Source organism: Cervus canadensis, chromosome 12 (assembly GCF_019320065.1).
Source record: "Cervus canadensis isolate Bull #8, Minnesota chromosome 12, ASM1932006v1, whole genome shotgun sequence".
Classification (NCBI taxonomy): domain Eukaryota; kingdom Metazoa; phylum Chordata; class Mammalia; order Artiodactyla; family Cervidae; genus Cervus; species Cervus canadensis.
The window spans coordinates 57,955,509-57,968,312 of NC_057397.1; the positions used below are offsets into that span (position 1 = coordinate 57,955,509).

General features: G+C 46.0%; 1 protein-coding gene across 1 annotated transcript in view; it reads right to left on the reverse strand.

Moving 5' to 3' along the window:
* BAALC (BAALC binder of MAP3K1 and KLF4) overlaps positions 1–12,804 on the reverse strand; it is an 85,166-nt gene that overhangs the window by 13,921 nt on the left and 58,441 nt on the right. Inside the window, exon 2 of the mRNA XM_043484010.1 lies at positions 1,694–1,860. Coding sequence (XP_043339945.1) covers positions 1,694–1,860 — 167 coding nt within the window. The remainder of the gene's footprint in view (positions 1–1,693; positions 1,861–12,804) is intronic.

Sequence of the window (12,804 nt, forward strand, 5' to 3'; positions counted from 1 at the left end):
CCCTCCTGGGTTTCCCACAGCCATAATATACCTCAGCGAGCTGATGCTCTTTTAGCCTGATTCCCAGAGTTATACACACAGAACAGACTAAGCTAGACTTGGAGTCTGAAGTCAGGTCTAGCTATTCAAGTTGTGGTTGATAGCGAGGAGAAAGACTGCTGTTTTAAGCCCCTGAATGTTGATTTGCTTTGTCATGCAGCATTATTGTGGCAATAGCGGACTAATACATTATTCTTCAACAAAAAAAGGACTTTGAGATCTCTCTGCTCTACTTTTCTTATAGTCACTTGTTTCAATCTAATGTTACTGACTCAAATGTTCCAGGCTCAGAAGGTGAGGGTGCGGTGCGGGAAGCAGGCTGGGGAGCAAAAGTAAGGGCCTGCCCTAGAGCATGACAGCTTCTGGGCATCGTTCTGTGGGACCCAGACTGCCTTGAGAGATGGCAATGATGCTTGGGCCTCTAGAAGGTCCGCTTATGCACGAAGAAAGCAGACCACACAGGACCCCAGGAAGGGTCCTCAAATCTACCCCCCACCCATGACCCTCTATGCATCTGAAGAACTACCATCAGCGTCTGCTTTCACGGGGTTATGGTGCTGGGTGTCTAACCAGCCCCTGTTAAAGTGAATCCTTACTGCCTTTCTCACTGCACTTCTCAGTTCCCAAAGAGCAGGCCCATCTGTTCTCTCATTTTGCTATCATTTCCATTGTGTGGATAAGGAACCTGAGACTCTGGGAGACTGAGTGATTTCTGCAAAGCACTTAGTCCAGGAGTATTGGAGCTAAATTTGCAACAGGTTTTCTGGCCAGAGCTTAGAGAGGCAACTCACTGATGTGGGCCAGAATTCTATCATTAGAGAATCCAGTCGGATCTTCAGACATACAGTAGATGGCACTGGGCAGAGGGACAGGAGCGGTGAGTTTTGACAGAGGAGACGGGACAGACAGGTACTGAGTGAGCAGGTAAGCAGGGGACTTTGAAGTGGGTTATGGGGGATGACGAGGGAGTGAGGAGGGGTGGGGGGGGGGAAGGCTGCAGACCCCCGTGATGGTCTGCTAAGGAGCAGTCCAGGAGCAGCAGGAGGAGTCCTTCCCAAGAATGGCTCTGAGGGAAAAGAAAGAGTCAGAAAGGATGCCAGCTAGGTCCAGGTCTGCAGCCCCACTCCATCTCCAATAGCAACAGTGTGGGGCCATGCCGTCACCACATCCTACAACAGGAGCCCCCCTGGAGACCCTCCTGCTGCCCGCCTGGCAGGAGGGTGAGATAAGACACCAGGCTTGTCTCCTACACACTGGGCTCTGGTCTCGTTCCCTGCCAAGCCCTGTGATGGCCGACTGCCTGGCCTGAGACTAGCTCCTGCAACCAGTACGGTCCTCACTATCAAGATGCGACAGCAAAGGAGACCCTTGAACAAAGCTGTATTTAAACAAACACACACTTCCTCTAGAGCGCAAATATCAAGGACCCATTTCCGCCGATTCAACCAAACACAGCAGCCCTCAAGGCAGGGGGTGGGAGGTGGGGCCGTGCTGTTTTCTTTGCAACGATTTTCACACGGGTGGGTGGAGAATTTCCTTTGGCAAGGTGAGCCATCACGGCCGCTTCTGTGGGCGCAGCCTCAGCTTGGCTCTGCCTGAAAGCAAGCTTCTCCCCCCTGACTCGGGTCCCGTCTGTTCTGTGGCCCTGACCTACCTCTGTGGTCCGGAGGCCGTTCTGTTTCTGGGCCAGGGGGCCTGAGCTGAGGCTCTGAGGGTTTGGGCACTGGGTGCCACAGCTCATCTTCTTCTCTGGGTTGGATGTTCCACTCGGGGCTGTCGATCGGGGCACGCCGTTGGAGGTCACGCCATCTTCCAGCACACCTGCGGGGAGGGAAACAGGGCCTGGGACTAGAGTCTTGCCCATGGCAGTTGCTGCAAACAACCCCCAAGACAGCAGAAATGAAGAAATAAATGTCACCCAGAAATCCCGTCGTGCAGAGCTACATTTTCCATAAGAACATGCGTCGGTTTTTTTTTTTCCTCTTCTTTTTTTAAAAAAAAATTTAAAAATAATTTTTGACTGCATGGCACGCCATGTGCAGTCTTATTTCCTTGACCAGGGATCGAACCTGTAACCCCTGTGTTGAAAGCACATAGTCTTAACCACCAGACAAGCCCCTGTTTTTACAAAAATAAGACTTTAAAATAATTTTGTAACCTCAAATTTTTACTTCATAATACATCAATGACATTTTTCCACACCCTTAAGTATTCTATCATTATTTTTCATACACTTTGTCTGGTCTGTCACTGTATGGATGTGTCACTATTTAACTACTGCCCTTTAATTGGATATTTATTTTTACCTTTTCATATCAAATGTTACAGTGATGAAAGTTAGTGGGGCCAAAGTTTTATTCTTAATTATCTCATAGGATAAATTCCTCAAGGTGGGATTAACGTGTTGAAGGTAACACACTGTTTTTTACATAATTCCATGTCAAGGTGTTGGACTGAGTATGTGGTTCCTCCCAGGGAAGGCCAAGAAATGACAGAATGAAGTTTAAATATGGCCTCAGTAAGAAGCAAGAGGGTGGAATTCCCTGGTGGTCCAGCGGCTAGGACTCCAAGCTTTCACTGCTGAGGGCAAGGGTTCAATCCCTGGTCAGTCAGGGAACTAGGATCCCACAAGTTGGGTGGCAAGGCCAAAAAAGGGAAAAAGAAAAGAAAAGCAAGAGGATGACCACAGAGAGGAATTCATGGATAAACAGTATTTAATTGAAAGGACAAAAGGTGGTCCAGGGAGCACTGGGGGTGGGGGTGGCAAGTGGGAGCCAGGAAGACAGCAGCGGCTGTGATGGCCACAGGGAGGCCAAGGACAGCCAGGCAGGTTAGTCATTCCATGCCCACAAGGCCAGTCAGCAATGACAGAGCGGTCTGTGGCGGGAGGACATTGTGATATAAAAAGAAATATACGTTTGGTCTCGGTCCCCAGTTCCCGGCATAGAGTTCCTAAAACCCTTGTCATTTCCTGAGTAAGAACGGGTGACAGCGGCACCTTCTGTGACAACATTTTGTATTTACTCACACTTCATGACGCAGAGCTCCCGAATCCCTTGGAATTTCATGTGTGACAGGAAAGAGAGGAGCACTATTTGTTATAAGGAGGCAACTCCTGGTGGCCCCCTAGGTGGCCCCCTTCAGGGTGAGGGCTGGTTGCCAGGAAGACCTGACCTTGAGTAGGAGCTTGGAGCTTTCAGCTCCACCTTCCAACCTCTGGGGAGGGGAGAGGGATTGGAGACTTGAGTTAGGAATTGACGATGCCTACATGATCAAACCTCCCTAAACATCCCTATGTGACAGTGTTTGGGGGAGCTTCCAGGTTGGTGAAAGCATACAGGTGCTGGGAGGGTGGCATACCCCAACTCCACAGCTCAGACGCTCCTGTGCTTAGAACTCTTTCAGACCTTGCCCGGTGTACCTCTTTATCCCCCTGTTTCTTTGGATCATCCATAATATCCTTTACAAATAAAATGTAAACATAAGATATATTACTTATATGCCCACTAGCTAATTGTGTGTATGTGTTTGTATTTAAATTTTTGAGTCATTTGCCTGTCTTACTTTTGGGGTGTTAGCCAAGGTTTGCTTTCAAACTTAAGGAAAATAAACAAAATCCTTTCCCAGAGTGTTGAGAAATCTGGCACGAGGCAGGCATCAGAAGCCGTGTATCTGATACACTAACAGAGGGAGGGGCAGAGCTTATGAGCTGCAGTCTCCGTGCAGCTAAGGCAGGGATCTGAAGGACGCACATGTCCACGTGCCACCCACCCGCCCTGCAAAGTGCTAGAAGGCTCTTGACCAAGACCATGGACAGAAATCCAAATTCAAAACACTATAAGTCAAAATGGAAGATGCCTGGTGCAAAGTTTCCTGACTGGCAGGCACTCTGGATAAGTTCCAGATGTGTCGAGAAATGGCTGGATTCCTTCAGCTGGGCTCACCCCAAATTTTTGTGCTCCTCTTCCTCCACCAGCTGGCAGCCTGACCCCCTTCTCTTCCCATCCTTCTTCCATCCTGCATCAGCAGTGCTTCAAATGCATATGCACAGACACCCCAGCATACATATTCAATTTCCATCCCCACTGCCCCCTGCAAACAGCTGCCCCTTGGCCTAGGGAAATGCAAACCAGCAGAATGACTTAGGTGATGAGGCCCATGAAGACCCTAGATGCAGGTCTGTGTGATTTGGATGGGTAATTCCAGGATCCTGGCACAGAAGAGTCTGAAGCAGAATTTCTCATCATGGTTCACTGTTGTTACTGGTCTGCTGTGGGATAAATATAAGAACTGAACACAAGCATTTGGAAATGTACGGATGGACCATAAAGAAGGCTGAGCATGGAAGCACTGATGCTTTCAAATTGTGGTGCTGGAGAAGACTCTTGATAGTCCCTTGGACTGCAAGGAGATGAAACCAGTCAATCCTAAAGGAAATCAACCCTGAATATTCATTGGAAGGACTGACACTGAAGCTGAAGCTCCAATACTTTGGCCACTTGATGTGTAAAGCCGACTCACGGGAAAAGATCCTGATGCTAGAAAAGATTGAGGGCAGGAGGAGAAGGGGACGACAGAGGAAGAGATGGTTGGATGGCATCACTGACTCAGCGTACATGAACTTGAGCAAGTTCCGGGAGATAGTGAGGGACAGGGGAGCCTGGCATGATGCAGTCCATGGGGTCTCAAAGAGTTGGACACAACTGAGTGACTGAACAACAACAAAAAATGACAATCTGACATCACTGGAACATCCAAGGGTGAACTTGTCCGACTGAACTTGTCTGGTTGAAGAGGGTATAGACCAGTTTCAGTGCTGTCAAACTCATGACGTGAGTCACAAGTGCTGGGAGCTGGGTGTTAATCATGCACATAGGACCATTTATTTGTCTGTGATGAACTGGGGAACAAAAAAAGCAACTGGCCAAGAGCAGAGAGTGGAGAACATAGAAGCAGAGAGGCAACAGGAAGGGGGACCGAGCACAAGTCAGAGCTCCAAGTCCCTGGCACATGTTCCACTGTTCCATGGTATTTCACTTACAAAACACAAATTTAGACAAAGCTATAAAGGATTTCAAGATGGCACCTGCAGGGCATTAAATCCTAAGCACAGTCCCCTTCTGAGCCTGGCAGGCCCTGTGGGGCTTCACTGGTGGCACACCCAGGAAGCCAGTCCTGACAACATACAAGACAGATCGAGGCAGAGCTGCTCTGGCTGAAGTACATAAGGTCAGTCCTTCCCTTGCAGCAGCCCATTGACTCCCTGGGCATCTCTGCTGAGCCTCAGGATTCCTAGAAATGCAATTCATTTGGTCTAGTGTTTTCAGTTTTCATTGGTGGCTGAACAAAAGTTAGAGCTCTTTCCTAATCCTCAGTCTAGGGACTTCCTCAATGGTTAAATGAGAAGAATAATTCCTACTTCCTGGGCTGTTGTGAGGGTTAAACAAGACAACATATATTAAGGTTCTAATATGTTCAGCATGTGGGCTTCCCAGGTGGCTCAGAGGGTAAAGAATCTGCCTGCAATGCTGGAGATGCAGGCAGATGTGAGTTTTGATTCCCAGGTCGGGAAGATTCCCTGGAGGAGGGCATAGCAACCCATTCCAGTATTTTTTTTTTCCTGGAGAATCCCCATGGACAGAGGAGCCTGGTGGGCTACAGTCCACAAGGTCGCAAAGAGTCGGACACAACTGAAGTGATTGAGCATGCATGTCACTTTGCACTTCTTATTATTTAAGGTCCAACACCAGCTGCCTTGTCTCCTCAGGTCCCCCCCGCCCCCACCTCTTAGCCATATTAATTACATCCTTGATCTATGAGTCACACAAGCAGGGTCTGTGAAGAGCTCAGTGACTGGCCTACAGAGCCTGATGCATGTGTGCATGCTCAGTCGCTCAGTCGTGTCCGACTCTTTGCGACACCATGGACTCTAGCCCACCAGGCTCCTCTGCCCATGGAATTTTCCAGACAAGAATACTGGAGTGGGTTGCCACTTCCTACTCCAGGGGATCTTCAACCCAGGGATTAAACCCGTGTCTCCTTCACAGGCTGGCAGATTCTTTACCACCAAGCCATCTGGGAAGCCCATACTGAACCTGATAAACAAGAAAAGCCCTGGTCATAAGCAGTGAACCAGGGCCTAGCTTGGGGCCTGGCATTGCCAGTGAGCAGAACCATCTCCTCAGTGTGGTCAAGAGGTCGCTGCAGGGGGTCAGGAATATGGGGTCATTTACTGTTACTTCTGCCTACAATTGATCAGATGGTTTTACTGCATGGATTTAATTTGACTTGTTTAGTTCCAAAAATAAGATGACTCAATATCAGGAAACCTGTTAACTATAAAAGTGCACAAGGGAAAAAGAATTTTTACCTTATCATGCAGAGATAACAAGGAGGTAATGTCCTTCTGACAGATGCTATTGGTGCCTCCACCCAGGCTGACTTATCCAACCCCAGCTGTGGTGCATTCTGGTGGCTAATAGGTCATGCCTACATGCTTCTCCTAAGGCCTGTCCTTGGCCAAAGGAGGTCCCTTCACTGGAAGAGATTTGGTTGATTATGTCAGGTATAGCTCATGGCCAATAAAAAGTGTGTAGGGGGTTGTGTATAAGAGCCCAGTGCCCTTGCCTCTGAGCAGGATAATTTCTACAAAACAACTTTTCTCCAAAGTAACTCAGGGGATGAAGCTGGGGCTAGACTCATCCTGAAACTAACACATCTTGGCCCAGTTCCCTCCCCTCGGTCATCCTGCTTCCCTTGCTCCCTTCTTCACATGGTTTTCCTCTCAGGAGTATCTCCAGGAGTCACTGGCATAAAATCCCCATCTCGGGCTCTGCTTCTAGAGAACCAAACCTAAGACAGCACATATACCCTGCATACTTGATATATTTTTTCTGCCTCATCACATTGACCCTCCCCTCGTCTTGTCCTGCTCCAGGTCCTAGAACTCTGACTTGAAAAGTGCCATATTAACAAGCTCCCTTGCCCACTGGCTTCTAGTTGGGTTTGCCAATTGGCATCACTAGCTATTGAGGTGGGGTCTCTGCAGTAGCATATTGAGGTAGGATCTTTATTTTCCTAGCTCCCTTCCAGTAGAGTTTCCATGGGTGCCCTGTGTCCTCTACACACTTCTACACCAGAAAAGGGTATAGAATCAAGAAAAGCCAGAGAGACTGTGCCATAGGAGGCTCCTGATGACTTCAAGGGGAGCTCAGAGGAGTGATGGTAAGAGAGAACAGATGGTAAGCTGTTGAGTAGGGAGTTAAAGATGCTCGATCAGTCAGAGAGCATGGCTGCAAGCAATAAAAATTGACGCCAGTGAATTAAAGTAGAAAAGTGATTCATTTAAATAATCCGAGAAGAGCACAGAATATCTGGAAGGGCTGGAGACTGAGACACAGGCTGTCAATCAAGGAACAATGCCCCAAATCTTTCTATGGAGCTTGTCCTACCAGCCCTTGGACCCTGGAAACTCACCTTGGCATTGCTGCCACAGTTACACTGAAAAACTATTGTCATTTTTCGGAAATTCAAGTTAACTGGGGGTCCTGAATTTTATCTGGCAACCCTTGGGGTGCCAAGTGACCCAGACTGGGGGTACACTGTTGTGAAAGTTGCATTGTACTAGATCCCGAGCTTCATCTGTATCCCTACTCCAGGCCAGCACTCTCCTACCTGGGACCTGGGGGAGTGAACCTTATTTTGTAGGAAAAGAAACTGAAGTTTAACTCTGGTTCTGTATATTTCCAAAGCTGGTGGTCTCAGCAAGCATTCACATTACTTTTGAGGAAAAACTCCCAAGGAGGCAGTTCTCAAATTTTAGTGTTTGTGAGAGCCACCTAAGCGAAAGTGAAAGTCACTCAGTTGTGTACTTGGCTCTTTGTGACCCCATGGACTATACACTCCATGGAATTCTCCAGGCTGGAATACTGGAGTGGGTAGCCTTTCCCTTCTCCAGGGGATCTTCCCAACCCAGGGATCGAACCCAGGTCTCCCGTATTGCAGGCGGATTCTTTACCAGCTGAGCCACAAGGGAAGCCCAGGAGAGCCACCTAAAGTCCCTGTTAAAATACAGGTCCTTACATCCACTCCCCAGAACTTCTGATTCATTGGGGGCTCAGGAATATACATTTTAACAAGTTCTTTCCATCCTTCCCCACCTCCAGTGATTCTAAGGCAAGGAATTCTAAAGACTACACTTCTAAGCTCCTGGCATAGAGATCAACATTCCTACTAGTTTTGAAGATTTGCTGAAAAATGTCTACCTCCATTTCTTTCCACAGTGAATTCTGTAGCAGTAAATTGAGGGACATTTGTGTGCCCCTGGGGTACGTCCTTTTTGGACACCCTTCACAAAATGTTCATTCCATCCAGAAGACAAGCCAAATCACTGACTCTGCCAGAAGAGGGGAAACAGCTGTGTCCAAAGCTGGATGACAAATTGCAACCCAGGACTTCTTGCCAGTTTCTTACTATTTTTGGAAATGGAACTAGGAGAGGGGCAGAGAGTAGAAGTTAAAAAAGAAAGCCGGAAACTGTGTGGGGAGCAGGACAAAGGGCCATTTCTCTTTAACTCTTGTTGAAGGTGATCACAGATTTCAGTCACTGAAACCACCTGCAAGTCATTCCCTCAACACTCAAAATCCAAAATGTTGAGTCATTAGCAGTCTCTTGGGGAAGAATCTTCTAAAGTCACATCAGATAAAATTCTGGCTCATCAAACACTATCTGGGCTCAGGCTCTGAATACGTGGCTGATGATAAGCCTATCTGAACTGAGTTGTAAGTTAAATAAACTCCAACTACCCAGCCACTTACTGAGAATTTGTTTCCTCAGTTTTTCAAAATGAACTAGAATGGGAAGGTGTCTGTCATTTCTTCATGCTGGTGGGTAATTTCTGATTACACACATGATGTGCAAGAAGCTTATATGTGACATTTGGAAAATGTTTATTTATTTATTTGGCTGCGTCAGGTCTTGGTTGCGGCAGGCAGGAGTTTTCGTTGCAACACATGGGCTCTCTAGTTGTGGTTCGAGGGCTTAGTTGCTCCCAAGCCTGTGGGATCTTCACTCTCCGACCAAGGATTGAACCGGAGTTACCTGCATTGTAAGGCAGATTCTTAACCACTGGATCATCAGGGAAGTCCCTACATGTGACTTTTTATGTGGCTGGTATAAGAAAATCCTTAAAAATGGGTAGCAACCCGTACATTTACTGTCAATTGATTTTGGGGAAGGATGGGGAAAGAATTGTTTTTTCAAGTGTATGGGATAACTGAATATCTACAGAAAAAAGACTGAAATTGGACCCGTTTCTCACTATATACAAAAGTTAACCCAAAGTGGATCAAAGATCTAAATGTAATCACTTAAACTATTAAACACTTAAAAGAAAACATTGATGTAAAATTTCACAACCTTGGATTAGGCAATGGTTTCTTAAAAATGACCCCAAAAGCAACAAGAATAAAACGTAAATTACAGATCATCAAAATTTTAAGCTTTTGTGCTTCAAAGGATACCATGTGTAAAGTGAGAAGACAATTCACCAAACAGAAGAACAATTTTTGAAATTAGATATCTGATAAGGGAGTCTTACTCCCCAAAACTTATACAACTCACAATAAAAAGACATATAACCCAATTAAAACATAGGCAAAGGAGGTGAATAGACAGTTCTCCAAAAAAGATATGCTAACAGTTAATAAGCACATGAAAAGATGCAAGGACACTAGTTACCAGGAAAATACAAATCAAAACCACAATGAGATATCACTTCAAACTCAATGGAATGGCTATAAAAAAAGACAAATAATAACAACTTTTGATGAAGATGTGGAGAATTTAGAACACTTTTATACTGCTGATGGGAACATAAAATGGTCCAGTCACTTTAGAAATCAGTCTGGCAGATCCTCCAAAGGTTAGACATAGTTGCCACAGGATCCAGAAATTCCAGTCTTAAGTATACCCCCAAGAGAAATGAAAACCTATGTCCACACAAAGACTTGTACATGAATGTGGAAACAGCCCCAAAGTGGAAATACCCTAAATATCCACCAGTTGATGGATGAATAAATAAAATATGGTATATACCCTACAGTAGACTATTACTTAGCAGCAAACACAATGAAATACTGAGACAAGTTGCAACATTGGTAACCTTGAAAACATTATGCTAAGTGAAAGAAGCCAGTTACAGAAGGCCACATATGGTATGATTCCATTTATCAGAAAAGAGGCAAATCTATAGACAGAAATGTAGATTAGTGGTTGCCTGGAGCTGGGGAGGTTGGAGGGGCAATGAGGAGTGCCCGTTAATAGATACAGGATTCTTTTTAAGTGATGAAAATATTCTAAAATTGTAGGGATGGTTGCAGAGTTCTGAGAATATATGAACAGCCATTTAATTGTACATTTGAAATAGGTGAATTGTATGGTATGTGAATTATAGCTCAATGAAGCTGTAATTTTAAAAATGGCAAGCAGCACATTTTAGAATGGTATATCATCTTGAGAAAACACAGCACGTTTGAATTTGAACAGCAACAATCAGGGAGAGACTGACCGATGGACTTTGGGTCCATAAGGATGCCTGCAGTACTCACTTCACAGTCCCCGAAGGTCATGAGTCTGCCTAGGAGAGCCCCAGAGATGGATCTCCAGCCTGTCAAACCTGCCCTTGCCTGTGGGGCTTGGTGGTGAAAACGGCTCCCCTCGTCCCCCACCGTGATACCCAGCAGCGTGCAAGAAAGACACCTGCTGAGAGCAATGAACCCCAAGAAGGAAGGAAAGTCTCATCTATCCCTGGTGAAATCACCCCTGCATTCTCTCCCCAAAGAGACACTCAGGAGACCACAAACAAGCAATAAACTGGAAGGCAGCCAAAAGGAAAACTCACAATCTCCCTTTTCTTCTCCCTACTTAATACCCTTAGAACCTGTCGGTCTCAGCCTTTGCCCTCACTTTGATCCCCTCGGTGGCACCTCCCTTCCTTGAAGCTTCCACCTCTGCTCAGAGATCATTACAGAGTAGATACTCCAGGGAGGGGACGCCCATATCTCTGGGTTAATTACCGCGGGACTGTCTCGACTCTGTAATAAAAACTCAGCTCTCTCTCCCATCAAAGAGCTTATTGTTTCTAAGGTACACAATACTGCTACGCTATGAACATAACAATGCCATATGCTTTTCCAAGAGTCTTCCTCCCAAATTGCCCAAAACACTTCTCTGATATTATTCCCTGTCTATTTTGTCTTTCCTTGAAAAATTCTCTATTTTTTGGTGGTTGTGAAGTTACAAAGTTACTTTTGTCTGTATCGAAGAAATATTCTTTAATTGAAGTATAGTTGAAATACAATGCAGTATTACATAAGTTACAAATGTATTGAATAATTATCTTTAAACTTTAAAAATGTCTCCCTTGTGTATTAGCTTGCTAGGGCCATCACAACAAAGACCACAGGCTGAGAGGTTTAAAACAATAGAATTCATGACCTAATTTTACCTTAATTACCTCTTTAAAGAGTCTTTCTCCAAATATAATCATATTTTGAGGTATTGGGGGTTGGGATATCAATATCTCAATCTTGAGGGGACTGTATCGCCTCACTTTTCCTTGTATAAAATAATGTTTCTATTTTGCTTGTATGAGAAATAGATATATCACATAGAAAATTGACTATATTGGTAAGAAAAATATAAGATATATTATATCCCACCAACCAGGGATAGCTGTTAGTTGACATTTTGCCTACTATGTCCGCAAACAGCTTTTAAGAAATGAGATTAGACCCGATTCCTGCTTCATTTTCCCCCTCACCTATCATCATTTCTACTCAGCCTTATTTCTTCTTCATCTGCTTCTTCCCCTTCATAGATCACTTACACTTTTATCATCTGTCTTTCAACTAGCCAATCATTCGAAAAATATTCAGTGCCTAGTGGGGCTTCCCTGGTGACTCAGATAGTGAAGAATCTGCCTGCAATGCAGGAGATCTGGCTTTGATCCCTGGGTCAGGAAGATCCCCTGGAGGAGGTAATGGCAACCCACTCCAGTATTCTTGCCTGGAGGATTCCATGGACAGAGGAGCCTGGTGGGCTACACTCCATGGGGTCGCAAAGAGTTGGACACGCCTGAGCGACTAACACTCAGCACACAGTGCCTACTACGTGCCAGGTGCTACGCTGGGCGCTGGGTTACACCTGAGGCTCAGAGCCCAGTAGGGTTGCAGTCTGTCAGCTCAGCGCACCTTCCTTCTCTTACCGCCCCCTCCCCATCTCTTTTAATTCCCTATGAGGGATGGAGGGCAAGGCAAGGCAGAGGTTGTTTGCAAGACAGTAAGTCACATCCATCACGTATCTGACTCCCCCTTCCTTGTCCACGTGGCCTGGTCTGGAGCCCACCATCCTACTCAGGCTGAAACTGCCTCTTCAGAGAATTGTTCACTTGAGCAACCCCAGGAACCCTGAGCCGAGGTGTCCTTACCATAGAACAGGGTGACAACTGATGCCCCAGAAGGAAGTCCCAGGAGTCGGGTGGGAGGGGTCCCCTCCAGGCACTGTGGCATTCCTTGGCCAAGGCCCTGCCCATCATGGTCCCATTTTTCGGTAAGCAAGCTTGAATGGGGAGACTTACTTTGATTGTTTTTTCTTACCCCACATCCTTCTGTGTTCAGACAACGTGTCCTGCTCGTGGCCTGGCTTTTTTCCACAAAGTCTGCAGATCTAATCAGTCAGGGATTTAGAAACACCCCAGGGGTTACC